The sequence below is a fragment of the Colletotrichum costaricense genome (assembly GCF_030867565.1).
Source record: "Colletotrichum costaricense strain IMI 309622 chromosome Unknown Scaffold_1.1, whole genome shotgun sequence".
Classification (NCBI taxonomy): domain Eukaryota; kingdom Fungi; phylum Ascomycota; class Sordariomycetes; order Glomerellales; family Glomerellaceae; genus Colletotrichum; species Colletotrichum costaricense.
In genome coordinates this window covers 1,257,997-1,282,862 of record NW_026848230.1, presented here as the reverse complement: position 1 = coordinate 1,282,862, position 24,866 = coordinate 1,257,997, and the positions used below count along the sequence as shown (strand labels likewise).

The following is a 24,866-nucleotide window of genomic DNA, read 5'->3' as shown; positions in this document are numbered from 1 at the left end:
GTCCTGTTGGGCAATCAGCACTAATGCAAGGGCTTCCGGAGTCCTCTCCGATGGAAAATGGTGGGTCGTGGCAAATATGTCCTCGCGGCGGCCGCTAGGCAGCCATTCTGAGAGAGAAATATCTTATACGGAGTGCTGGATTCCGGAAAGAAGCGGAGACACGCCGTCAAGGATACAATCCTCGACAGTCATCAGGCGACGAAATGCCAAATCGAACGCGCATGCATGGGTTGCATCGCACTTGACCCGGTCTGCAAGGTACAGCCGGCAATCTCTCCTCTTTGAGATCGGTCGGTCCGCTCCGGGATAGCCAAGCCGGCTTGCGAGGAAACAAGCTTATGTCTCGACTGAAGAAAGAATTCTTCTCACAAATCATCGACCTTGGCGAGTTGATGAGCATGGGGCATATCACGGTTGACGGATTGCCATCCTGGATAATGGGGCGCGCTATTCAGGGTCCTGAACCCTGATTTCTTCGGACTTTCACTTGCTCCCGTGATTGTTCGTACATTCTGACCAGTAATATACTTAATGAGCTGACCCCTCATTGCCGTTGGATCTTCTGTGATGCAAGTATCAAAGAGGGTGGACACGCTTCGTTCAGGCACCCGGGTACTCAAGCAAGACTATAGACTTTCCTGGCTCGCCATGGGTACTGCTTGAAGGAAGCACCGCGTGATTGTGTACTATGCCTGATGCACCTCGTCTTCCAGTTTCGATCAAATTCCGTCAGCCAATCTCCGAAGATTGAGTTTGAGTCACTCGAGACAGCGAAAAATGAGCTGAGGAAGCTATTCGTAGTGGCGAAAACGGCGATGTCGCCCGTTTCCGATGCACTCCCACTCTTACGCAGGCCCCTGAAGACTAAATATGAAGTTATCGAGTCTATCTCGGAATATCAAGGGTATGAAATATGATGAATCGAGGGGCCGAGTATCGTGTGATGTGTGGTGCCCTCGCCCGCTGAAGTATTACATTGGCTTGCTTCCTGTTGAGAGTGCACCTCTTCACTTTTGCGCTCTGTCTTTCCAGGTTCCTCACTCAACTAATCAGGTCTTCACCGTCTCGATCGAGCAGGTTTAGCATGATGGTGTCTTCGAGGAGTTTCTTCACTCTAATTCTCTTAACCTTCTTTTCATGCCTGCTCGCAAGTGCCAACGCTCAGGATGGTACCGAGTGTAGCGCATCTCTACCATGCAAGGTTGGATGTTGCAGTAAATTCGGCTTCTGTGGTTTCGGAGCTGATTGTAAGCTCAAATTCAGAGTGTCTCCTTCTTCGCCGGATTACTGAGTACTGATACACGGCTCAGACTGCAGCAAATCCGTCTGCACTAACAATTGCGATCGCAAAGCAGAATGCGACCCTGGTGGCTTTGGCAAAGACTACGTCAACAAGACAACATGCCCGCTGAACGTGAGTGCAGTCCTTTTTATACCAAGCAGCTCTCCACTGACCATGTGCTTCATCAAAGGTTTGCTGCTCCAAGCACGGCTTCTGCGGAACCACTGAAGAGTTCTGTGGTAACAAGAAGGTCAGCAGGCCTAGCTGTACCGTTGATAAGAGCAGCAAGTTCAAGCGTGTCGTGGGATACTATGAGACATGGTCTGCCTCGCGATCTTGCAACCGCTTCTTCCCAGAGCAAATTCCTCGTGGCGTTTATTCTCACATCAACATTGCCTTTGCCAGCATCAATCCCACAACTTTTGAGATTGTACCTGCCAAGAAGGAAGACCTCGAGATGTACAAGCGAGTCTCTGCTCTCAAAGCCAAGGACCCCAATCTCAAAGTTCTGATTGCTGTTGGCGGCTGGACATTCAATGACCCAGGTCCAACTGCGACGACTTTCTCGGATATTGCGAGGTCTGCTAGTGCCCAGAAGAAGTTCTTCGATTCCACGATCAAGATGTTGGAAACCTATGACTTGGTAAGTGAAAACACTGTGCCAATATGGCGCATACAACAGAGCATTTCATTAACTTCGATGCTACTTTGCAGGATGGCATTGATCTTGATTGGGAATATCCCGAGGCCGACGATCGAAGCGGACGACCTGAGGACTTTTCCAACTTTCCGAAATTCATGAAAAGTCTGAAAGCAGCTTTGAAGAAATACGAAGTTAGCATCACACTTCCGGCCTCTTATTGTGAGCTGACCTTGAGCCCTCTCCACTTTGCCAACGATGTCTAACCATCTTCCTCAGGGTATCTCCAGCATTTTGATCTCAAGGCTCTCTCCCCGCACGTGGACTTCTTCAACATGATGACCTATGACTTCCATGGTGTATGGGATAAGCCGAACGAGTTGTGAGTGTCTTCTCCAAAGGCGTCATTTGTCATCGGACTATGATTGCGCAGTACAATGGCTAATGTCGGCTGGAACAGTGTTGGACCATACTTGAACAGCCATACGAACCTGACTGAGATCAAGGGGGGTCTTGATCTCCTCTGGCGCAATGGTGTAGACAAGGACAAAGTCACGCTAGGCCTCGCCTTCTATGGACGCGGTTTCATCGCTAGCAGTTCTTCCTGCATGTCTCCCGGGTGTACATACGAGTCGGGAACGTACGCTCAAGCCTGCAGCGCCGAAGTTGGCGTCGCCCTAAACTCAGAGATTGACCAGCTCGTTTCTGAGCAGGGGGCCAAGGCAACACTGAACAAAGATGCTGCCGTTAAGATTGTCACCTGGGGCGGCAACAACTGGCTCACCTTCGACGATGAGGAGACTCTTCGTCTCAAAGCGGACTACGCTCGCAGTCTATGCCTCGGCGGTGTCATGGTTTGGGCCATCTCACACGACACCAGAGCAGGAAAATACTCGATGGCTCTGTCTCGCGTCGCTCCTAGACTATTCACTTCTGAGATGGCTACGGAAGAAGACGACGGTTATGTCACCGATGTTGAGGAGCACAAACAATGTCGATGGACTAATTGCGATGAAAATTGCCCTTCAGACTGGACTCGTATGATGCGAAGTGGCCCAGGTGCAGGGAAGAACGAGTACATGGTCAATGGGGCAGGCTGCGGTGGCCGTGGAGAGCAGTGAGTTGCTGAATTTGCATTGAAGCGTTCGGACTGACATTGCTTGATAGTAAGTTATGCTGTCCTCCCGGCAACAAGCCAACTTGCGGGTGGTATAAACATAACAATGGCGACTGCGATAGTAAGTATGCTACTTTCCCTGTTGACGGTTAAGTTATCTGACGCTCGTCTCTTAGGTGGTAAATCCTGCCCCAGCGGCTATAAGGAAATCGGCAGCAACAACGAGTACTGCCACACCCAGGGTGGAGGCTTCTCGCCAATCAGGAGTTATCAAGCAGCTTGTTGCTCAGTGGAAACTGACAACATGAAGCTATATTCCCAATGTGACTGGAGTGCAAAGATTGCTTCGAGCACCTGGCCAAGTTGCGAAAAGGCTACCTGCGGTTCCGACGTCATCGCGTTCTCCGGTGACGGTAGTGGTGATGCAATGTGCTGGGGAGCCTGGTACAAGGGAGGTATGGAAGATTCAAAGAAGAACAAGTACTGCTGCGATCAACCTGAAGAAGACAAAAAGTGGAAGGACTGTGAATGGCAAGGCATGACAGATGTAAGTCACCCAGTCCGGCTTTGGAGGCCAAGCGTTGGGTGATGGTGTATCATTCTCCGAGTGACGGGAGCTTTGACTAATCACACCGAGCTAATTATTGAAACAGTGGACAGATGAAGACACAGGCTTGAAGTTTTGCGACCCGTCATGCTCTGGTGGCCTTACCATGGTTGCCATGGAGCACACGGGATGCTCAGGCGGTGGTGCTAGGGCAAGGTGTTGTAAGCCTGGTTGGACGACCTCAACCACTCGGTATGAAAACAGCGAGGACGAATACTTTGAGAGTCACATCAAGTGTGAGTGATTTTGAAGCGACCAGGAAATTAGCTGCTAATCCACGTTGCTTTCCACCAGTGTTCATGTCGAATCCTGTCTGTTCAAGTAACATCTTTTTCGGAAACCCGCTCAAGGCTCGAGATGAGCAATCTGTCTCCTATTCGAATGGTCTGTTGAGCATATAAACCTGTCCACGTAGCGCGATGTATGTTACTAACACTACCTCTGCTCTCCAGGCACGCTTGTTAGCCGTCAGATTTGGGGTATTGGCGATATCCAGAGTTTCGCGACAGAGCAGTACATGGAGAAGATGGTTTCGGAGCTCTTCATGGGAACACCGCGAGAATCGACAAAGAGCATCTGGAACAACACAATGCTCTCGTACTCTGAGTTCAATAGTCTGTCCTACGCCAATCTTCACGACTACCAGCAGGCTCAAGGGTACGACTACTATCTCCAATTGGGCACCCAATGGCCCCGATACGTCGTATGCAACTTAGGAAGCATCAATGCTGCCATCAAAGGAGGTGATGGTGATGGCGATGGTACCTGCACCATTACCTGTGCCTGCACTAGAGATGATTGCTGCGCTGAGGACGACGATACTTGCATCAACTGGAGCAAGGACGGCGAGACGACAGCTCTGCAGAAGAGAGGCGAAAAGAAGCCTTATCCTTGGATTGCTGTCGACCCTTTTACACGCGCCCAAGCGAGTTTGCCTTGGAACGCACCATCCGTATGTTGAAGTCCTGGGACCCATGATGTTTTTGGCCATACTAAAATTCGGAACAGTATCCCTCCCCTGGCGACTTGAACGTGAACACAGAGAGAACACATTTTGCCGATGCTTGGACATACGACCCAAATTGTGCCAACTTTGATCCAATCGTCATCGATCTCCTTCCCAATGGGCCCACGGGTCCGATGATCAAGGGATACGAGAGTAAGTTGTGTTTCTGTACATTTCGACTACACGAGCTGACTTCGGCCTCGCTTGCTTTGCAGACGATCACCCCTTTGAACGCAAGATGACATCCATTTGGGGAGATGATGCGCTTTTTGGGCGACTTGCTGCCGATGTCGGTGAATCTAGATATGCTGTACCTTTTGACTTCTTCACTGTGTCGCTACAGCAGACCAACGCGGCAGGTCAAACGATCCAGAACATGTTGATGAATACGCTGGGCAGTAAGACGAATCGTGGGGTGATGACCTTGATGATCAAAGACGCGAATTTGCTTAAGGAGAAGGTGAGACTGTTCACATATTCCCACGTTCTAGCCGGAATAACGACTGATGGTCGATTTATAGTTATGGACACTCAGAGACGACCTCGTTTCCCCCACGAAGATGGAGAATCTTGTGTATGGAAATTGTCCGAAAGACGCGCTGGACCAGATCAAAAAGGTGAGGTTTCCATCAAATCAACAAAGGTCATCTGCATGGACCGTGGGTACTAATGACCATGTTTGACGCAGGTCCTTTCCGTCTACCGATACCACTTGCGTCCAGGATTTCACGACAAGCTCAAAAAGGTCGTCAATGATTTCCGTGACCTGCTCCGGATTGCAGAGCAGCATTACGCGAGTACTCACGGCGGTGCTAGCCCGAACGCAGTAAACCATTTTGACGAATGGTTCAAAACTACACTTGAGAAGATGAAGGACGTCACTCAGGAAGTCGGCAACCAATGGCTCCCCGAGTTGGCTCGCAACCCTGCTGTTACTGGCAACGCTGTTGACAATTCCATACGCCAGAACTTGGTGAATGCCTTCAACAGCCTTCCAGATATTGATACCACGGGATTCTTTCCTTGAACCTGCAGTAGAGTAGCTTGCATGCTCCAGAGCTGCTTTCATACACGACAGAATTTACTCTCGCATTCAATCTATCATCCAGGAAGAAAGGTGGCTCATATTCAGCGGAAACATACGCAGGACCGGGTTCTAACAACTTAGGAATTCTTCATTCGAATGATGTAAAAATGTATTTTCTATACCCGTTGTAAAGCTTTAAAGGGCGCCTGGGCGTGCTATTCATTGACGTGGTGGAATAAACTTTCGTCGAGTTGCCATTCAGCTTCACTAGGTCTGCTACCGCTGAGTGTACCACTTCTCCCCAGACCCTTCGGGTATATCGACGCGTTCGAAGGTCCAATTCTCGCTGGAGGATCTTTCAACCTTTTCGAACCATGCATCCGCTAGGTCATGCGGGCTAAGCCTCATCCAGCCGTCGTAGTTATCTTCATCTTCAGTGCCGCTGAACCGTCGCACTGCTAGCGAGTCGACGAGCCAAACGTGGACACCGGCCCAGATATGGTTGCGGGCCTAATAGGTTGTCAGCCCAGCGGATATTGACAAAAATGTTGAACAGATACGACTTACCCTTCTCTCTGCGCGAGGCACGAGTTCTGTCGACGGCAGGTCGTCGGGAAGGGCAGCGAGAGATCGCACGGAGGCCTCGTCGATAACGAGAAAGTCGCAGAATCTTGGGCTTTCTCCTAGGCCGGAACTGATGTCACCAATTGCACCGCGACGCCACTCCTCAAATACCTGCGTGAGTGTCTGGACGGTCTCTTGGCTTGCGATGGAAAGGTCAGGAACCTTGAGCTTCTCAGATTCCTTGTCCTCGACGACCTCGAGAATGAACCGGCGTGCAAGTTCCTCGTTGACCTCACCGTCGGGCTTGTTCATCACGAGACGGTTAGCGTGGATGAAGTACTGAGTAACCCATCGATTGAGTTTGTCCATCGCGATCGGCCAGAGAGTGTTGGACTCTTCTGAGTATGCAGTGCGCAGGACTGTCCCAACAAGTCAGCCGCCAGCGTCATCGATAATCGAAAGAGTCAGGATGGGTGGGCATGGAAAGTCGTGAGCACTTACCCGTATAACCCCAGGATCCCGCAGCGTATGTGATGCCTGACTGTTCGCACCTGAACATGGAGGTGAAAAGCTCCTCCACCCTGACCATGGCTTGGCCATCCTTGTCGCGATTCTCCCTTCCTCCGCGATACTTGTAGAACCTCGGATCTGGGGAAGGGAAAGTCTGTTGGATTGACATTTTGATGAGTTGAGCCTCGATGGGCGACAACAAACTTCCTTCGAATGGGCTTTGTGCGATCTCAAAGGCGTTGATGTGAATGAGGCGCCGTAACGGGTATTATGAGATGGGTACGAGATGTGTGTAAAATGTTCGGGAGTGGTTCGGATGAATGAGTTTAGCTGTCACGAATAAGCCTGGGATATGCAATTGAAGGGGTAGATCCGGAACCCTTGTTCTCAATGTCAGATTGCCATCAGGAAAGGGTCTCCCATTCACCTAAATAAGCGCCGGCGGTGAATGCCTCTTCAAGACAAAATCCATGCAGTCACACTCCCAGCCATAGCTAAGAGATATGGAGTGATACTGGAGCTCATTCGCACACCTAACGACTCTTGACTTTGCACCTCCTCTGTGAATTGACCCACGACGTTGCCCCTCGGCCAGTATTCGCACACAAGATACCACTGGCCGTCGCCACATAACTTGCGGCCGCATCCGACATCCGTCGTGTCCTTCCATACAAGCTGTGTAAAATGACCCGTTTCCTCGTCAAATTCGCCCTTCTTGAAATTGTAGTCGTCGCGCTCTTCGCCCCACGCCTCAACGCTCGCTGTTGTGTTGGGGTATCCCTTGGCCAGGTTCTCGCCGTATGGACCGCCCGAGTGTTCAAAGTCGCAGCTGTCGCCCGACATGTCGTCAAGGTAGTCGGTGGCGAAGTCGGCGAGCGTTTCATTCCACGTTACGGAGGACGCATTGTGCTCGCCGCGATAGAAATTGGTGCTGTTGAGGACTGCCGAGGTGAATGTGTTGTCTGATGTCCACTGTGGCTCTGCCGTTGGACTTGGGGGTGCTTCAGTGATTGTTGTCACTACTGTCTGGGCGGAGACCAGGGTGTGGAGGAGGGCGAGGGCGAGTGCTTTTGTGAGATACATTGCTCTAATTGAGTGAATCCCAGTGTGATGTTATCCGTGCTGGTGAATTCCGACTTAGGTATGCGCATCAACTATGTAAGATGTGGTGACGCTTGAATCGAGTGAAATACTTCTCACCTCCTCCAAGTCTCCGAGGTTGGCATCTCATGATGATTATAAGGGACCATCATGAGGTGTACTCACGAAGAGACCGACCATCATGACATGGCTGGCTTATTGGACGCGGAAGCTGCAAAACCAGGTTTGCGCCCATGGCCCTGAGTTCCCAGCCAGTCACCAGGCCTCTCGGCGCGTGGGATGACGCAGTCTGACCAACTTTGGGGGTATTCCAAGTCCACCCTGGACTACAGGGTGCTGACAACCACCTCTGGGCAAGCCAATGATGGATGTTCTTGGGGGCCCTTGGCAACTCTAGAGCTTTCGAGCACATGCATGTTCATCCGTGCTTGGGCGACACCTGTGGCTGTGGCTCAGCCTACTGTGCTCATATTTCAGACCGAACCAGTCGGTCCTCCACCCCATACTCTCAACTCTTTTCCCCGCGCTTCGTCCATATGAGAGGGAGTGATAAGATTGTTTAAATCGCGAGATTGGTTTGAAGATCAGGGTTTCTTGATGAGCTTAATTGAAGGTTTGTTTGATTCGTCTCTAGTGGTCATCTGAGCAGACAACCTTGAAGAATTGCAGTCTAAAGGGTGGTCAGGACCTGTAGGTAAAATCTCACAGCGACTGCCTCCCGGAAACACGCCTGATATAGTGCTGCTACTGCTGGGTGTGTGATTGAGGTGCTGCTGTATGATCTAAGCAAGCCTTGATGGACTAGGGGCGCGGGAGGTTCGAGAGTACTAGTAATTGTGACAAACACCAGACACAAAACTGACTTGATCGTCATAAGCATAAACTAAATGAGCGAATACATAGGCTAGATCTGTGATGGATTGATTCGAAGCTCGAATTGCTTACTTCTAGCCATCGGATGCAACGACTTCTAGTCCGGACACAAAGCACGGTACGATAAGTCAAGGACAAGAGAAGTAATGAAGAGGGGAATCAACTGAAATGCTATCTGAACACACGCTATGCTAAACTGAATGGAATTCTCGCTACTTTCCTACACCGAACCTCCATTCTTGATGCTTTTCAATGGATGCAGCCATTTGTAAGTGCCCTCAAATGGTTCCGTGGCCGAGATGAAGTCCAATACTCCAGACTTCTGCGCGTTCGGCGACACGATGAAGGTGATGAAGAGTTGCTGGACAAAGGACCACGACATGACATACCTCGACATAATCCAGTCCCACGTCGAAGCCCACGCGTGCATCCTAGTCACACGCGCAGACTGCTCGAGATCTTGCTCCACGCGTTCCCGCCTTTCCTGCCTGTACGCCTCGAACTGGACCTCCAGCGCCGAGAAGTCGGGCGTCTTGCTGTTGGCTTCGTTCGCAGAACCAGAGACGAACTTCTGGAGCCTGTTGCAGAGCGCCACCACGTCCTGCACGCCATTGTTGAAGCCCAGGCCAGCGTTAGGCGTGAACTTGTGCGCTGCGTCGCCTACAAGGACCACTCTTCCGTTCCAGCTCCAGTGCTCGCAGAGGCCCTCCTCCAGGCCTGCACCGCCGGCATTGAAGCGCTCCTTGTAGACATCCTTAACTTTCAGGGTGTCTGTGATGGGCCAGTCTGCAAATCTCCCAGCAAACGCATCCAGCTGTTCGTCGGTGAACGAGATGCGTTCCGTCGTGGGCTCGGGGAGCTTCTCGTACAAGAAAATCCAGCCCCTATCCTTGCCAGTAATGTACATGGCCGAGTTGTCGGTCCCCGACGTCTCATAGCTCTGGCCCGTCTCTGTTGGGCGCGGGAACGAGGCCCACATACACTGGTACAGTGTCTTGAAGGGCTTCTCAGCGTCCCACGTCTTCTCGCGGGAGGGATCTTCAGCAACGGCGAGTTTGCGCATTTGCCGGCGCGTCGCTGAGTGTACACCATCAGCACCAATGACAATGGAGCCGTCGTAGGAAGAACCGTCTTCACACGTGACGGTCACTCCCGTATCCGTGGAGACGATGCCGGCGAGCTTTTTGCCGGTGAAGTATTTTGATTTGGCAGCTTCCGGTAGACCATCGTAGAGGGCCCCGATGAGGTGAGCCCTGTGAAATGCGACGGGTTCTGCGCCGTGGCTAGAGGATGGAGAAGAATTTGTTAGCGAGCACGCGATTTGGCTTACACGGACATGTGAAGTGGGGTGGGGAAAGGGGTTTGCGAAGACACGACGAAGGAACCAAAGGAAGAAACTTACTTCGCTTTGAAAATGGCCAGTGTCTCTGCATGCTTGAATGCGTATCCGTCGACGGTAAATCCTTTGTTTTCGTGCAGCTTGCCGCCAATTTCCATGAGGTTATCAAGGATGCCAAATTGATGGAAGATACGCAGGCTTGGTGCACCCAGGACGAGACTTGCGCCGAGATCCTCGACGATGTTTGTCCTGCGTTCGAGGACGACGAAGTCAATTCCCGCGTGGTGAAGCGCATGCGCGGCAGTGATACCGCTAGGTCCACCACCAACGATGATGACTCTGAAAGGCCCGCTTGACATGATGAATGAATTGTGAGTGCAATGAAGTCTTGGGTACTGCGAAATTGACCTAGGAAACGGCCTTGGGATCGTGCCCGGTGATATATACCACAAGCAGCCGGTCTCCACCGAGACGAAGCCGGGTCTCCGCCCTCTATGATTGTCCGCTTAAGTTACCGGGCGCTGGTGCGTCCATCGGGTGGCTGGCCATCGTAACGGACCTTGTATGAGGTCCCATTTTGTTGTCGACGTGGGATCGGGTGCTAGGTCTCTTGGGGTCAAACTCTGGCCCGTTCCCGTCCCATGTCGACAAGGACTTCACTGGTTCGCAGCGTGGATGGAGTGAAGGCACTAACTGGCAGGCCCAACACCCATGTTGAATTCCGGGCAAAATCGCGCAGAGTGAATTCAACTGCTGGACTATTTCGTCAGCAATTTGCCCACTTGCGGTGGTAATAAGTCCGCCGATGCGCCGGCTGTCGACGCGGAGTCGGCGAATGTCCACCTCGGAGACTTACTTCACTGCAGTGATTACTTGCAAGGAAAACATGTCTTCAGAGCAGAGCTGATGGATAGTGGTACGCTACCATGCATGATTATCAAAGCCAGGACCCTTCGATGCACCGGGCAAAACCCATCTGAACCCCCGGAGATCCCACCTAGAGGCCCGTTCAAGGTCCGAAACAGGGCAAATGCTACGTCACGCAAGAAAAAGGTAATCAAAGGCAGTGGTCAAATTCCGATTTGCAGATTCGGTCTGTATAGCTCATGAATCATGGGTTTAGTAACGTTGAACTTGGCGGAGTTCGCAGCAACAACGGCAACTTTTTGCGAAAGTTGCACCCACAGATCTCGGACCTTATGATCTCCGATGACCCGATAGTAAGCACATTGTACGGAGGAAGAAAAGCACCGTGCTGCCGTGCCATCCCGCTGGTGTCGGGCTCGATTTGCCGGGATCAAGAGAAGATGCTTTGGGATCCGATAGGCTATGTCGTACATTCGAGATGACGAAGTCTATTATAACAGGAAGCTGGTCTTTTCTCGAAGGCTCGGGAACCGAACTCAGACTCTTTCTTGGGCGCGAAAAGGCCACCCACATGCACCATAGGGGGTGGGTTGAAACCCATTAAAGAGTCAGCAGCATTATCGACCATATGCTTCAGGTTAATAGTAAGACGATGTGCGTCAATGAAAATGGCTATTCTCGACAACTTCCTTCTACTTGTGTATGCAATTGCTGAACAAGCCTGGACAAACATGAGCGAACAACTGGTGGCTATCGCTCTAAAGGGTGCGAATTGTTACTGCCTCATATATGTGCCCAGCCTTTGCTATTCGTAAGACGTACACACTTACCCAATTGCAAGTCTAATTCTGGTAGCTTCATCAGACTGATGAGGGGGATGGTAGCCTGGAACAGAAGTCTCCCAAGTCTTCTGAGTCTTCTGACGACGGGAGACTACATAGTGTACCGGAGTTGTCATCGCGGGCTAGTCCCTGAAGTACCGGCATAGCCAGTGCTCTATCAAGCTCACAGAACTACAAGTGTTCAAAACGTCTCAGTATCTATTATTAACTCTATAAACATCTCATCGAGAGAAACTGTATTTCAACTGCCACAAATCACGGCTTGCTAAGCCTAATTAATTATCCTAGGGCAAATGTCGGAACCCGGGCGTAATAAATATATAAACTACATACATTTTGAGGTGTTACTCAACATTTCGCAAACGAGACAGCTCAGTGAAAAATAACTTCTCATTAATGAGGAGATTTGGGGTCTAAGAAATATTATAGGTATCGTAATAGCTTTAACCATCCATAGCCTTATTATACGTTACGTAACCTCAGTTATATAATTACTAAGGCCTACTTCGCTTATACCCTTTATATTAAAACGAGCTTTATACCTATTTCTTATTTTTAATAAATAACCGTTTTTTTTATATATATTAATACCCTTATAATAACTTTATAATAATTATAAGCTTAGTTCTAATTTAGACCCTTATACTTTTATTAAAAAGTTATTTTTTAAAGATTATAGTTTATTATATCCTTTTTTATAATATTATTTAACCCCTATTACGTTCGTTAAGCTTAATTTTAAATAAACTAATATTTTTTAAAAAGATTATTAATACTCTTAAATAAAAGCTTAATTATTAATAAGATTAGCTTAAGTAGTACCTCGCTTTACGAGTTAAAGCTTAGTTAAAAAACGTTTAGGACTTATTAAACCTAAATAATTATACTTTTTTATTAAATTTATTATTTTTTACTAAGTTTATTTTTTTAATTAAGGAGTACGTTAAAATATAAAATACTATTTAAGATTAAGTATATAAGGCGGCTTTAACTAAATATTAATAAAAGCTTAAGGAGTTTACTTAATAATAAACTAAATAATTAGAAAATAAGATTATGATCGAACCCTTAATTAGAAACGATTAAATTAAGTAATTAATTATTCTAATAAAACCAAAGACCGTAATAATAAATTAGGTACGTTTTATTAAAAAATACGCTTCTTTTATTTAGTAAACTATATTTAAAACGATTTTTTATTTATAAAAAAAGAGATCGTACGAATTAATAAATCGCTAGATCTTTTTTATAATTACTTAAGAAATCTTAGAGAATATAAAAAAAGAGCTTATTAATTTTTTAAATTATTTTTTTTATACTATAATTTAGGTTTTTAAATAAAAGTATATACTAAGCGACTTTAGTTTATTTATAATCGTAAAAAAGGACTTTAATACTATTATAAATAAAATAAACTTTAGTATTAATTTATTAACTTAGATTAAAGACTTTTTCTTAGCTTATTATTAAGTAAAATAGTTTAGACTACTTAAAGTCTAAAGTACTTTTATTTTAAAAACCTTTTTTTATATAATTATACGTTATTTTATTTTAAATTAGTAAAAACGTATAAGGTATAAAGAACTCTCGCAGTACAATACTTTAAAAGAACTACTAATACTTATAAAAATAATATAAAATACCTCTTTTAATTAGGTTAATACGGCCTTAATTAACGAAGTTATAACTAAAAAGAAGAGGATAATATTAGCTAAATTAAAAAAGTAGACTTCTTAATCGTCTTATATTATTATATTTAAAAATAAACTATTAAAAAGGCTCTAGTTCGATTTTAAAAAGTATATATATAATTAAAATAAAAATCCGCGCTATTAAACTTACTATTTTTAATCGGGGCTTTTTTTTTTATATTTTATTTTAATTAGCCCTTTTATAAATACTTATACTTAATTAGCTTTTAAAAAAGAACTATTAAAACTAATCGCCCTACTTTATTTTAATTATTCCTTAATTTCTTTTTTTTTAATCTTTTATAAAAAGAAATTATTTTAAATTAGTTTTAATTACTATATATAGTTAATTATATTAAGCCCTCTATTTACCCTTTTTTTTTATAACTACTTTTTTTACTCTTTTTATTTTTTTTATTAGCTTTACTTAGTTCTTATCCTATTCCTCTTTAATAATCCCTTAATCCTAACTTTTATTACCTTAGTTTTTTTTAGCTTTTTTTATTAATAATAATATTTAAAAAGTATAAGCTAGAGTTATATATATAGCTTTTATAATCGGTCGTTATACTAATTAACTTATTATTTTCTTATATTCTTATTAATATCGGTTTTATTTTTATATATATTATAACGCTATAGGAGGTTTTAATAAAACTTAGCTAGCTCTTAACGATAGCGTTTATTATTTTTTTATATAGCCCGATTATACTTAGAGAGTATATATTTAATAACTTCTTACTTTAACTAAACTCTTAATATTTTAATCGGAGTTTTTATAATAAGGTTATTTTTATCCCTAATTAGAGTATTTAAAGGACTACTTTTTTAGTTATTTAGATTAGCTTTATTAAAAGCCGGGCTAAGGTATAATAGTAATTTAAATAGTAATATATTTAATAAGAACTATATAACTTAGTAAGTTTTAGGGATATTAATTAGATATATAAGTTAATTATTAATAATAGTATTTAGATACTAGTTAATAACTTTTATTAGTTTAATTACTTATAGAGTTTAATTAAGGTCGCTATTTATTAAGGATCCCCGAGTATTTTTTAGTATTTTTAAAAATTAAAACGATAAGGGCGACTTTTTAAAAATAGTAAGCCCTTACTTAAAGTTTTTAATTATTCCCTTTACTTTTTTAAAATACGTAAAATTAATTAAAGTATAATAATTATAATTATAGGGGTTATAGATTTTTAGATCTTAGTTAGTAAATCTAAAGCTAAGTAAGTAAGAACCGGATTTTTAAAGAGTTAGTACTTTAGGGGTATTAATTATAACGTAATTAAAATTATTTAAGTTAGTATAGGGCCTATTTTTAAAATCCCGATTATATATTATTTTTTTAAAGGACCTACTTAGGGAAGGTCTTATTATATTAAAAAAGTAATTATTATTATATTAAAACTCGTAACTAATTTATTAAATCTAAGCTATATAAAGCTTATTATTAAATAGTTTAAAATATTTATAAGTTATTTAATACGGGTTATAAGTTAAGTTAAGCTAGTTATATTAAACCGTATTATAAAATTACTTAAGTATATATAAATTATATTCTTATTTACTTAGTTATTATACCGTAAGGATTATATAAGCGCTTATATTAATTAATTATTAAATATAAAGAGGTATATTAATCTAATTATAAAAGGCTTTTAGTACTTAGATATTATTAATAAATATCCTCTTTAAATACCTAAGAACCTACTTCGGATCGTATTAATAAACTATACTATTTTATTAATTAATAATTATTTTTATAAAATAACTTAGATTATTAATATAAAAAGAAAAAATTACTAAGTATACTAAAGTCTTAATTTTTTATATAGTTTTTTAAGTTTAAGGGTTTAGGGTAGGGGTTTTATTTAGTTTAAAAGTACTTTCCTATCCCTCTTTAATTATAACTATATTACGTATTAAAGCGAGGTTTTATATTATAACCTCTATTATAAATCCGGTTTTATATTTTCGAATTTAACCTTTATATAATAAGCGTTTTTAAAGGTTATAATAATTAGTTAGGATTTTTATTATTTTATAATAGTTCTAACCTATCTAAGTTTTTTAGTTTTTTAAACTTTTAAAAGCCTCGGGGCGCTAATTAAAAAAGAAAAGTACGTTTCTTATACTAAGCTAATTAGGATAATTAAATTCGGGAGGGGTTAGGATTATTTAAAAAAAGCTAGTTCGTTTAGGTACTAGGCTTAGGTAATAATTAGTATACGCTTTATATTAATAATTCGTATTAAAATTAACGAACTAAGAGTTCTTAATATCTATAATAGTTCTAAGGTTAGTTTTATTAAAAATAATATATCTATTTAAATCCTATTTTCCTAATTAGTATTTAGTATCGTTTTTAAAGCTCTTTATTATAATTAGACTTTAAATTCGTACTACGTCTTTTTTATTATTTAGTTTAAATAGAGAAATAGGAGGTAAAGAGGTTATTATAAATAGTTAGGTTAGTATTTATATAGTAAATTAAAAAGTAAAAATTAAGAGAGGTTTAATTAGTAATAGTTATAAAGAAGTAGTATTTTAAGTTTAAAAATATAAAAGAAGGTTACCCCCCGATAGAGCAATCTACTAGGGCCGTATTATATATTACGTATTAGGGAAAACTAGGTATATTATGCTCTATACCTAACTACTAATTAAAATAGTAGTTAACCAACTCGACCGTTATCTTTTTTTTATTAATAGCTCCTAACCTTCCCTTACCTATTTAAAGGGCGAGCTATACTTATTTTAACATATATAAAACCTCTTAATATTAGCTTACGTAAGTAGCTAGATCCCGTATTATATACTCTTTTTTATTAAAAGTTAGGGGGCCCCTTATATATTCCCTTATATTTATAATATAGCTTATATTAAAAGAATTTTTAGTTCCGTAAAGTATAATTTCTAAGTTAATATTAATATACTAAATTTTAACGTTTATATTAGCCTAGCTATTTATAGTATTCGTATTATTACTTAGCTAAATTCCGTATTATTAAAAAGTACTTTACTAATCCTTAAGTATACTTATATTAGTTATAATAGCTATAACGTCGAGCTAGCCGAGGGCGCCTAGCCCGAGAGGAGTAAACTTATCGACGGGCATTTTTAGGTTCTTATCGAGGTAGTATTTTAACTAGCTAACTTCTTAACTAGTTATTTAACTAGCTATTTAAGTAATAGTTTATATATTAATAAGTTTATTTAGTAAATTTATTTAATAAATTTATTTAGTTTAAATAAAGAGTAGCTTTAGGTAATATTAAAAGCGATAAGGTTAAAAAAAGTCTTTATAAGTTCTAATATAAAGAATAGTAAATATTAGCCTATTTAGCCCTTTTTTTAAAAACCTCTACGTCGTTATTAAAGTTTAGAACCTCTATAGTTAAGGGCCGCCTCTAATTATTATAACTAACTATTATAGCTAATTATTATAGCCGACCTTTATTATTAACCTTTTTAACTAGCGCTACTATATAAGTATATTACTTAGCTTATTATTAATAAGTAGTTAAAAAGGGTAGCTTACCTATCCCGAATTATATAATAGTTTTTATATCGAAATTATTATATTACGTTAAGCGCGTACTTAGGGTACATTACGCGTATTATATAATTAAAAAATATACCGTATCGTATAATTTCTTTTAAAAATATAATCTTATTAAGGTCGATTTTTTACGCTTATAAAGCCGGAAAAAAAACTACTATATAAGAAAAAGTTAAAAAATATTTAAATTAAAAACGGCTATTTAATAATAGTAATAATAATTAAAAAAAAAAAAAAAAAAAGTTAAGTAGCTAAGTAAAAAGCTACTTTTTTATACTAATCGCAAAGTAGCCTCTATCGATCGAGAAAAAAGGTACTAAATTATAAATAATAAAAAGGCCCTAATCTATAATTTACTCCTTCCTCTCTTTATATAATAGTTATAATTTAGTATTAATTAGCTAAGAGGCCTATAATACTTTCTTTTTTAATACCCTAGGTCTAAGGGGGGGTATATAAAAGCCTTTTCCTAATCCCTCTATTCTTTTTTATTTCTTTTTTTAAATAATAACTTCTTAATCGTAATTATCCCTTTTTACTTAATCTCTTTTCTTTTTTTAATAATATAATTTACTTACTTATTATATCTAATATTTTAATTATTAATAACGTATATTAAATTATTAAAACTACTCGTTACGATATCCGGCCTTAGTAATATTCTTCCTCTGCTCTTAAAAAAGCTTATTTTTAGAAAACTTAGGGCTATAAATTCTAAGAAGTTAGTAAAAAGTAAACTATAATAAGTACTATTTTATTTAATCTTTTTAATCCTAATCCTAATCTAATATTCCTCTTTTTTAAATCTTTAAAACTACTAGTTAGTTAACTTTTCTTAGATTAGTTAAAGAGCTTTATACTAAATTTTATATTATAAATCCTTAGTTTAATAAATATACTAAAAGATAAATAGCTTAGAAGTTTTAGTAGTTAATTACGAATTAGAACGTTATTAAGAAATACGTTAGTAAACTAGGTATTATAAGTAGATCGTTTTTATAGAGCTATTAAGTTTTTATTAATTATAATTATATTAGTTATTTTAGCCCTTTATCTTAGTAATTAAGCGAGCGAACCCTTATTATTAATTTTTTACTTATTTAAGCTTATAGTATTTAAAATACTATATTTTATAATTATTATACGCAGTTTTTTTAAAAATATATTAGTTTTAATATTAAAGAGCTAATTAAAAAAATAGTCCCTTATTTTAAGTACGTTTTTTTATTAAATTATTTTAATAATTAATATAATAATTATATATATTTTAAAAATAAAAAATACTATTTTAAAAAGAGCTAAGGTTAGTAAGATATTAAAAAGTCCGGGGCCGATCCTAAGTAAGGCTATTATTATTGTTATATAATAAGTAGTAGTAAGGTAGTATTTCTAATCTTAGCTAATTTTAAAAGAGTTAAGACTTTAGTTTATATAGTTTTTAACTAGATCGAAGTTATTAAGGCTAAAAAAAATAAATATAATTCCGTTTTTAAAAACGCCCCTCTAATATATTTTATTAAGAACTACGTATTCGTAATTTATAAAGGTTATTAATATTTAAAAATAAAATAAATAAAATAAGAAGCTACGTAAGCTAAATTAGATTTTAAACGGGCTTAATTAAATAGAGAACTAAGCTTAAATATTTAAAAAAAGGGATAAGGTTTTTTAATACGATTATATAGTTAGTAAATAAGGTCGTCGGGTTTTTAATTATAATAACTAAAAAATAATTTTTCTCTTTTTATTATTCCTTTATACTTTTTATTCTAAATCTAGGTAAAAAGATAACTAAAAAATTAATAAGATTTAGTAATATTTTTATAAAATAAATATTTAATAAATAAAATTCGTAGTTTATACTAAGAATCGGTAATAATAAGAGGTAATTTACCCCTCTTAAAAGGCTTTTATTTATAATTAAATTTACTTAATAAGAAGTTAAATATCCTCGTCCTTAGAATTTATTATATTATTATTATAATTAAAAAGTAAGATTATAATATTAATTATATTATTTTATAAAAATAGAAGGTTAGCTAAGTTAAAAATAAAGTTATTATAAAAATTAGCTTCGTTAGGTAATAAATAGAGGCTTTTTAGAGATTTTAAGAACTTCTTAAGTTAATTATTAATATAAGTAGCCCTTATAATTAGGTTATTAATAAGCGTTTTTAATTAATACGATGACCCGTTTAGAGTAACTAAGTAAATATAAAAAGGTCCTTATTAATAATAATCGAGTTTTTTAGAAATTAATATATCGATCTTTTATTAAATATTAAAAACGAGAACTAAATTATTAAGTTATAATTTTATTAATTAAAGGGAGTATAAAGAGTTAAATTAGTTATAGGTTTAGGCTCGGTATTAAGCGACTTTATTAATTATAGCTTCTTAGTTATTTATTAAAAAAATAAAAGCTCGTAATTAGGCTTAGACTTTTTAATCCGTTATATATACTTTTTTTTAATTAAGTACTCTTTAAATTACCGTTTTTTTTTTAATCGGGGTCGTTATATAATAATTATAACCTCCCGACGGAGCAATCCGCCGGGGCCGTACTATATATTACGTATTAAGGAAAACTAAGTATATTACGCTCTATACTTAATTACTAATTAAAATAGCTCCCGACCTTCCCCCGCTTTTAGCTATTTAGAAAGTAAGCTATACCTACTCTAACGTATATAAAACCTCTTAGTACTAGCTTACGTAAATAACTAAATCCTATATTATATACTCCTTTTTATTAAGAGTTAGGGGGCCCTTTATATATTCTTTTATATTTATAATATAGCCCGTATCGGAGGGATTTCTAGCTTTATAAAATATAATTTCTAAGCCGGCGTTAATATATTAAATCTTAACGTCCGTATTAGCCTAGCTATTTATAGCGTTTATATTATTACCTAGCTAAATTCCGTATTATTAAAAAGTACTTTACTAATCCTCGGGCGTACTTATATTAGCTACGATAGTTATAGTATCGAGCTAGCCGAGGGCACCTAGCCCGAGAGGGGTAGACTTATTAACGAGTATCTTTAATAAAGTAGTAGTTTATATATTAATAAGTTTATTTAGTAGATTTGTTTAGTAAATTTATTTAGTTTAAATAGAGCTTTGGGTAATATTAAAAGCGATAAGGATAGAAAGAATTTTTATAAGCTTTAGTATAATAAAAAAGTAGTAAATATTAGCCTATTTAGCCCTTTTTTTAAAAACCTTTACGTTATTATTAAAGTTTAGAACCTCTGTAGTTAAAGAAGGCCGCCTCTAACTATTGCGGCTAATTATTATAACTAACTATTATAACTAATTATTATAGCCGACCTTTACCGTTAACTTTTTCGGCCGGCGCTACTATAAAGTAGCTTACTTATTTTAAATTATATAGCGGTTTTCGTATCGAAATTATTATATTACGTTAAGCGCGTACTTAGGGTATATTACGTATATTATATAATTAAAAAGTATACTATATTATATAATTTCTTTTAAAAGCGTAATCCCGTTAAAGTCGATCTTTTATACTTATAAAGCTAGAAAAAAACTATTATATAATAATTATAAATAAAATAGAATAGTATATAACTTAATAATACTCTAATAATTATCCTATTTATAAAAAGGGCCGTAATAAGTATAAGTTTAATATTTCTTTTTTTTTAATTTAATTAAATACGAAGTATATATATAATAAGTTAATAACCCTTTTTAAAAAGCCCGTTAGTACGAGGGTTATAAATTAATATAACTTTTTACTAAGTATTATATCGTTAATTAAGCTAAGTAATAGTACCTATATTTTCTTATTCCCTATTAATAATTAGAGTATTATAAATCCTATAATAATAAATAATATTTTCCTAAATAAACTTCGTAATATTCTTTAACGTAGCGTTTATTATAATCTATATTTTTAAATATTTTATAAACTTATAACGCGCCTTAACGACTTTTTATTTACTTATATACTAAACGTTTAAATAAATCTAAGAGAAAAGCTTATAAATCGGGACTATAAATATATAGGGGTTATTAAAACGTTATAATCTAACCTTTTAATAAGCCTTATAAGTTATAATTAGCTCCTAGGCCTAAGTATATATCTTTAGTTAGTAATATTATTTTATAAAATAAAAATAAGTAACCTCTCGTCCCCTATACCCGGACTTATTATATATTTCGTTAATTAGGTCTATTTAGCGGCGCTTATTATTAATTATTTAAATAAGTTAAGGATAGGTCTTCGTTCCTTATTAAAATAAAAATTTATTTTATATAATAAATTATATTACTATTTATTTAAAACGTCTAAACTAATTAAAAAGCATACTAATTAGCCTTTTTAAAATAAAAAAGAAATAAGTAATTTATTTTAAAAAATCCGATTATTATTTATTTAGTATTAGTAAATTAGCTAGAATATTTATTTCTTATATTTAATTAATAGTAACGTTACTACGGCTATATATTATAATAAAAAAGTTCTTTATAACTCGTATTTATAAAACTCGTACGTTAATAAAGTTCTTAATATCCTTATTAAGCTCTATTTTAGCTAGGTTAAATTAGCTAAGGAGTTTTTTTAAAAAGCTATCCGTTATAATATTCTTTTTCTTATTAATATATTTAATTTTAAAATTAAAAAGTTTAATTTAAGAACGTTAGCGCGTTATTATTATTAATAATAAGTTATTCGTAGTACTATTAATCTAAATAACTAGGACCTAGGCGTCGGTTTTTAATAAGAAGTTAATTTTAAATAGATAATTATAAAAACGCTTTAGGCTTATTAAAATGCCTCGTATTTTAAGCTTATTAAAATTATAATTAAGCTCTAGTCCGTACTATATCCTGCTTTTATATTAAGTAATAATACGCTTATTATTAACGATTTAACTAAGTATACTACTTTATTTTTTAATACTAACGTTTATTATAAAAATAATCTATTCGGCTTTAGTATTATAATTTAATAAAACTAAAATAGGGGTTATAGTAATTACCTTTTTAAGCGTTTTTATAGCTTCGATTTATAATACTCTCTATTTAAAAAATTAGTTCTTACTAAGTAGGGAGTATAACGGGGTTATTATAAAAGAAAATTATTTAATTTAATAGTAATAAAAGGTAATAATATTAAAAAACGATCTAATTTTTAAAATATTTAAATATTTTATTTATTTAAGGATTTTAAGGACTTTAGTTTAATTAAGCCGTTTCCTTTTTATTTTATAAAAGTAGCTTATAATAATTATAAATAGCTAGTATTATTATAATTTCGCTTTAGAAATAGTATAGCTAACTAGCTCGATATTAATTAAGACTTAATTAATATTTTAAAAGTACTTATAAACGAATTATTAGATTTTAAAATAATTAGTTAAGTACTTATTATTATAGTAGGATTGCGGGCTTTTAATTACGATATTATTAATAAAAGCGTTATAGTATTTTAGAATTAAGTTATAAAAAATGCGGGTTATAATTTAATAAAACTAAGTTACTAAATTTATCGCTCTTTACGAGAGGGTATAGTATTTATATAACCCGAGTAGAGTTAAAAAAGTCGTTAGATCGTAGCTTTTTTTATTTAAAAAGATCTAATTATAATTAAAAAAGAAATTTAAAAAAGAAATAAGCTAATTTATAATAAATTCTTTTAAAAACTTATTAGTATTAAGTAGTTATTAAGCGTCTTAAAAGGTAATAACGTTAACTTTTATTATTAAGTTAATTAGCTAAAAACTACCGTCCTTTTTTATTATTAAGAACTAGGGGTTCCGATACGTAGTATAGCTTTTTTTAATAATACTTTAAGTAATACGTTCTCGGATTATTTTAAAAGCTTTTAGTAATAAAGCTTTTAAAATAAGGATACCCTTTACTTACTAAGCCTTATAAAATAAAGTTTTAATTAATTATAATAGTACGATTATAGGGTTAAAACGGCTATATTTAAGGAAATCCTATACTAGTACTTTTTTTTAATTAAGGAGTATTTATTTAAAAAGATTTTATTTACGAAGTAAAAAATAGTTATAATCCTTAAAAATAGTTTAGAATCGATTATTTATTAATTTAGAGCTTAGTTCTATATTAAAGAACTTAGGTATAATAATATTTTTATAGGGGCCCGATCGGTCTCGTAGCTTATTTTTAATTTTTTTAAACTTTTTAAGTTTTTAATAAGGATCGCTATTAGGTATTAACTTATTAGAGGGCGCGTTATTAACTAGCTAGACTTTTTAATCTTTTTTTTTATATATTATATTAGTTTTAATAACGTAAAGAATCTTATAAAAAGCTTTTTTAACTATTTTATATAATTTTAATACCTTTTGTTTTAATTTTTTAATTTATTATTTAATATATAATTCTTTTTATTAAAAAGTAGGCGTTTTTATTAAGAGATATAAATCGTTTTAGTTAGCTAATTTATTTAGCCTATTTTTAGTTTTACCCCGAGTAGTTACTATTACTCTTTTAATTTATATAATTTAGGGCTAGATTATATAAAGCGTAATTATAATTATAATTTAGTTAGCTTAGTTTTAGTTTAAAACTACTATAATACGCTCGTTTTTTTTAATTTAAATTCTAAGTAAGAGTTATTAAAACTAGTAGTATTCTTAGTTATATTATTAATATTTAGTTTTCCGATTTAAAAACTTTTTTTATATATTACTTAAGCTAGGGTAAGATATTTTTTATATTTTAAAACCTATTTGTTTTAATTATCCTTATTAAGATCCTTAGCCTCGCGTCCTTAATATAAATTAAAATAATAAATATTAACTTATTATATTTAAAAAATAGCTTAATATTTTATATAAATAAAAGACTTAGTAATAATAAATCGGAGGTCTCTCGCTCGTTTTTAATAAAAAAATAAGTAGTTATTTTAAACTTATTAATTTATATATTTATAAAATAAAAACTATTAAAAATTATTTAGCTAGTTAGATCGTACTTAAACGTTTATATTTAAAACTTTATTATTATATAAGAAATACTAGCTTTTTTAATATACTATCTTAAAAGGATATTAACTTACGCCCTAGTATTTAGGATTATAATAATTATCGAACTTTTATTATTTTAATTTATACTAAATATTTAAATTTTTAACTATAAGTAAGCGTTCGAAATTATAAAAATTAAAATTTTAAAAGTCGGGTTAATACTTCTAATTTTACTAATTTTAGCTATATAGCTCGGCTTTAAAAAAAGGTTTTCGTTATACTTATTAAAAAGATTTTTAATATTCTTTTATTATTATTTATTTTTTATTAAATTAGTTAAGGATTTTAGAGCTTTTAATAAGATTTTGTTAATATTAAAATACCCTTAATTACGTATTAAAGTTATTATTATTATAATATATTTTAATATAATCTTTTATAAAAGGTTTATAAGAAGCGAGATTAGAGCTTCGAGCTTTTTTTTTATTAGCTTTTTAGCCTCGGCCCTAAGGTTAAAATTACGGGGCTAATTTATAGTTATTATTTTTTAAGTTTTATAAAAAAAAGGCTCTTAGGTTCTTTAAATACTAGTATTAAGGGTACTAATTAAAACTTTAATAAACTAAAGCTTAGAAATAAATCTAAGAGTTACGTTCTCTACTATTTTAAAAACCTCGTTATTATTATTAATCTTTATAATCTTTTTTTTTTAATTAAAAAAAGAAACCGTTTTTTTTTTAAGTTATAAAAGCTAGCTTAGGTTATTAATCTCGTACGTTTTTTTAAAATAAAGTTTAGTTACCGAGGTACGGTTTTTAAAAAGTTTTCTTCTACGAATAATATAAATATCCGCTTAGT

At 36.0% G+C, this 24,866-nt stretch overlaps 4 protein-coding genes across 4 annotated transcripts; 1 reads left to right on the top strand and 3 right to left on the bottom strand.

The window, feature by feature from the left end:
• Positions 1-1,087: 1,087 nt before the first annotated feature.
• On the top strand, positions 1,088-5,679 carry CCOS01_00470 (glycosyl hydrolase family 18; the record flags this gene model as incomplete). Its single annotated transcript, XM_060448667.1, has 15 exons — positions 1,088-1,247; positions 1,311-1,414; positions 1,473-1,925; positions 1,997-2,144; positions 2,202-2,304; positions 2,383-3,039; positions 3,090-3,160; positions 3,216-3,586; positions 3,693-3,882; positions 3,941-4,030; positions 4,099-4,598; positions 4,655-4,805; positions 4,868-5,112; positions 5,174-5,269; positions 5,341-5,679. The coding sequence occupies 15 exons, from the start codon at positions 1,088-1,090 to the stop codon at positions 5,677-5,679; spliced, it is 3,678 nt and encodes a 1,225-aa protein (XP_060320105.1).
• Positions 5,680-5,955: 276 nt separating this feature from the next.
• Positions 5,956-7,836, bottom strand: CCOS01_00469 (SCP-like extracellular protein; the record flags this gene model as incomplete). Its single annotated transcript, XM_060448666.1, has 4 exons — positions 5,956-6,189; positions 6,247-6,662; positions 6,745-6,891; positions 7,287-7,836. The coding sequence occupies 4 exons, from the start codon at positions 7,834-7,836 to the stop codon at positions 5,956-5,958; spliced, it is 1,347 nt and encodes a 448-aa protein (XP_060320104.1).
• A 688-nt stretch (positions 7,837-8,524) lies between these two features.
• Positions 8,525-8,734, bottom strand: CCOS01_00468 (uncharacterized protein; the record flags this gene model as incomplete). Its single annotated transcript, XM_060448665.1, has 1 exon — positions 8,525-8,734. One exon carries the CDS (start codon positions 8,732-8,734, stop codon positions 8,525-8,527), a length of 210 nt encoding a protein of 69 aa, XP_060320103.1.
• Positions 8,735-8,947: 213 nt separating this feature from the next.
• Positions 8,948-10,425, bottom strand: CCOS01_00467 (FAD binding domain-containing protein; the record flags this gene model as incomplete). The annotated part of the gene is made up of 2 exons (XM_060448664.1): positions 8,948-10,010; positions 10,130-10,425. The coding sequence occupies 2 exons, from the start codon at positions 10,423-10,425 to the stop codon at positions 8,948-8,950; spliced, it is 1,359 nt and encodes a 452-aa protein (XP_060320102.1).
• Between the last annotated feature and the right edge of the window lie 14,441 nt (positions 10,426-24,866).